This window comes from Mus pahari, chromosome 14, assembly GCF_900095145.1.
Source record: "Mus pahari chromosome 14, PAHARI_EIJ_v1.1, whole genome shotgun sequence".
In the NCBI taxonomy this organism is placed as follows: domain Eukaryota; kingdom Metazoa; phylum Chordata; class Mammalia; order Rodentia; family Muridae; genus Mus; species Mus pahari.
Window position 1 is genome coordinate 61,989,687 of NC_034603.1, and position 3,831 is coordinate 61,993,517.

The 3,831-nt window shown below is 50.9% G+C and overlaps 1 protein-coding gene across 2 annotated transcripts in view; it reads right to left on the reverse strand.

Moving 5' to 3' along the window:
• Positions 1-3,831, reverse strand: part of Acsf2 (acyl-CoA synthetase family member 2) — a 39,133-nt gene that overhangs the window by 13,914 nt on the left and 21,388 nt on the right. For both annotated transcript variants that reach the window (XM_029546405.1, XM_021212358.2), the window contains exons 2-6: positions 1,938-2,133; positions 1,464-1,592; positions 1,162-1,215; positions 481-599; positions 190-355 (exon numbers count right to left, since the gene is read on the reverse strand). In XM_029546405.1, coding sequence (XP_029402265.1) covers positions 190-355; positions 481-599; positions 1,162-1,215; positions 1,464-1,592; positions 1,938-2,133 — 664 coding nt within the window. The remainder of the gene's footprint in view (positions 1-189; positions 356-480; positions 600-1,161; positions 1,216-1,463; positions 1,593-1,937; positions 2,134-3,831) is intronic.

Genomic DNA, 3,831 nt, shown 5'->3' on the forward strand with positions numbered 1-3,831 from the left:
CCCCCCCCAAAAAAAAAAAACCCAAACAAACAAAAACCCAAAACACCAGCTGCTAATTTTCTGAGGCAGAAGGAGGGCTAGAGGCCAGAGTGAGGAGAGAAGGCTGCTCCCATCTCTCTGCCTTCTCCCTCATCCCAGGGAGGGGCCTCATGGCCGGGCACAGGTTGGGACTAAAGACTGTTGTCCTACCGAGGTGAACTGGATGTTGATGGGGTCATAGCAGGACAAGAACTGCTGGTTGTACCGCAGCTGGGCTAGGTTCTGTTCCTTGCCACCGGCTGCCACTATGTCATCCAGGAGCAGGGTCCCCGGCAGAGGGGTATCCACCGAGATGACTGTAGTCAGGTCTGGGAGTCTAGGAGACAGAAAAGATAGTGACAAATGGCTAAAGGACAGCCCGGGAAGATATCAGCTCCACCTTTGTAGGAGGTAAGAGTTTGAAATGTCACATGATATTCCCTAAAACCAAGACATACCCACCTCTCGCTCTTCAAGGCCCCTGGCTGAGCCTTTTCCAGCTCAGGACAGATCTGCTTCAGGATGTCGTAGTATCGCTGGGTCTTGAATTGTTTAGGGAACACAATACCTTTGCAGCCTACCTGTGAGAGAAGAAGTCTCTGACCTGTGGTCAGCAGGGAGTCCCAGACTTCGCAGCCCTCAGTAATCAGTAGGTCACTTTCATATATATATATGTATCATGTATGAATAGCTATCCTGACATACCCATGTCGCAACACACCGACACACACATACACGCACACACACACCACTGTCTCTAATGCACTCATGTGTACCCCACTCCAAAACAAACACACATACACACACACACAACCAGTCCAAAACCAGTCCAAAAACATACACATCATATCCCTAGACACATATTCTCTCTCTCTCTCTCTCTCTCTCTCTCTCACACACACACACACACACACACACATACACATACACAAGCACACACACACACCTGATATACATACTCCACCCACAACACTCCCATCACCCCATGACTGACCCTCTCTGTGGAGCTAAGATCTTCCAACCACATAAAGCCTGAGGAAAGACACTCCATAATGCTATCCACTGAGCATGCCCCGCCTCATCCAATTAGCCTCTACAAAACCGCATCAGAAATGCCCCCTCTCCACCAGGAGCAAGTGGTACCTTTCTGAGGACATATTCCAGTTCTGATGATTGGTAGGCTGGGTTCACAGACACCTGGGGGTGGGGGTGGGGAAGAACAGAGAGAATACACCAGAGTCCTGGAAAGATGCTCCACGCTCCTACCACTCCCCTCGGAGGGGCAAGGCAGCACCCGACCCTTAGCCAGGGCTCTATGCTGAGCCTGGGATGAAAGCATCACCAAGTCTGAAGCCGGGCAGAACTGGTTTCGTTCTGTATCTAAGAGGTTCCCCTTGAATGACATCCCTCCACATACCCAGCTTTGCCAGGTAACCCCTTCTCACCAGGATGATGCCTGCCTGGGCGGTAGCCAGCTGAATAAGCACCCAGGCATAGGAGTTGGGTCCCCACATGCCCAGCCGGTCACCCTTGCGGAGGCCAATGCTCAGAAGACCAGATGCAGCTTTGTCCACCTGGTGCAAGCAGAAGGGGACAACAGGTGAGGTGACAACAAGCAGGAGGGACCCCTGATTCCTACACTCTACCTTTTAGACCCAGGAATCACCAGGAACTAAGATCGCCAGGCCTTGGTGGACTCAGTGCAGTGAAGGTGGGGACACAGTAAACAAATATTCCAGGAAGTACTGGGACAGGAGGTATCTAGGTCACTTCCACCTCTGTCTCCTAATGCCCACAGCAGGGGCCCTCAGGGGTCCCTTTCATGCTGCCCCACACCACACGCCCACGATCCAGCTCCACTCAACTATAGCATCTAGGGCCCAGCAGCTGCTCTCTGAAGGTTCCAGGTCGGCACCTACCTCCTCCTTGAGCTGTGCAAAGTTCAGCCTGATGTTTTCATGGAGGATAACCAAAGCTTCTCTGTTGGGGAACCTCTGCGCTGTGGCATCCAGGCACTCGCCCACAGTTGTGTTCACAAGATGGGAGTCGGTGTGGCCCTGAATGTAGCTGAGGCCTCCGATGGGCAAGGGGTTGGTGCAGTTCACCATTCCAGAACTGTGGGGAGAGAGGGACTATGGGCTGGAACCAACACACCAACACTCTGGCATACTTAGGTAGTTAGGAGTTCAGTTGTTAATAATATGTTGGTATGAGTACTGACAGACTTTCTCTAGATGTGTGTGTGTGTGTGTGTGTGTGTGCGTGTGTGTGACAAGGTCTACTGTATTCCCAGGATGGCCTCAGATTCACTATGATTTAGCAGAGGATGCTCCTGACCTTCTAGGAGGACAGGCATGCACTACCACATCCAGTCACATTCTTTGCTGGAGCTTGAACTACATCCTCGGTCCCTCCCCAGATCCTGTAAACTTAGAATATCTTCTCTTACACTCCTTTCCTAATCACGAACTTTAACCTCCAAGCAGCAGGTTGGGGACCAGGCTATCCTAAGCTGGGGCCAAGGGGCCTCCTGCACCTTCCTGGAAACGATAAAGGGTGACTGGAGAAGCTGATGCAGACACTTTCACCTGCGCCCCAGCCCCTGCCTTCTGGAGGTCGGCAGATGCTGTGGTCCTTCCTAGGGAACCAGTGAAGTCCGTGGCTGGACCCAGAGCTGGGGTCCAGGGCTCTGGGCTTCTCGGCTCCTCCACGGGCCAGTTTATCTCTTCTGGGTCAGAATTACAAAGTCAGACTAGGCAAGGGGTTTAGGGACCGGTTGGTGGCACTAGGAGGGACTGCTGAAAGGTCTGAGTAAGAACTGTGTGCCTGGAAGAGAGTCCCACATTCCACTGGCAGAGCCTTCAGACTCCCACCTTAAGATGCTGTGGCAAAGCAGAGGCTATTGCATCCAGAAAAGGACCACAGGTGACCTCAAGCACCACAGGACTACAGAAGAGCAGCTGGTGTCCCAGTAAAGATGTCCTATGCCAGCCAAAAAAGAAACTCCACCTCCTTTCCATCACCCTTAAGGAACAGGGTTGTTTTCTATGGGGGGGGCACACATCTGGAATCTCAACAGCTGGAAAGCTGATGAGAGGAGGCCAGCCTGAGCTACATGTGAGTAGCAGGCCAGCTCCAGTTACTATGTAACAAGACCATGAAAAACAGGTGAGAATTAGGATCGCCCATTCTCAAGGTGAGGAGGCTGCCGAGCAAAGATGCCAAGGGTCAGAAAGGATGGGGAACAGTGAAGTCGGAAATGGAAACCAGCGCAACTGCTGCATGTTCTGGTCAAGCCTCTGTACCTGCCCTTTCTTCTTTGTATTCATCCCAAGTCCAATCAGCAGAGAGTATCTAACTTTCATGTCATTTTCTCCGTACTTCTACCAAGTGACACAGGAGGGTGGGGCAGTGTTCAGGGGAGAGCAGTTTCTCCAGAGTTAAGAGTTCTAGCAACTCAGGGCTGGAGAGATGGCTCAGCACTTAAAAGCACATGGCTGCCATTTCTCAAGTTCCAGGGATCAATTCGCAACTCCCACAAGGCAGCTCATAACAGATTGTTAGCTCCAGTTCAGGGCGGGAAAGGAGGGGGAAATCAGACGCCCTCTTCTGGTCTCCACGAGAATTGCATGCGTATGGTACAAAGCTGCACAGACCAAAAAAAAAAAAAAAAAAAAAAAACATACTTAGAAAGGGGAAGCAAAATAGTCATAGGAAGAAAATAATAAATAAATAAAATGCTTTTTAAAAGAGTTCCAGAAACTCATACCAGTATAATTTTCTCATAAAGAGAAGAACCACCCCAGTCATTTA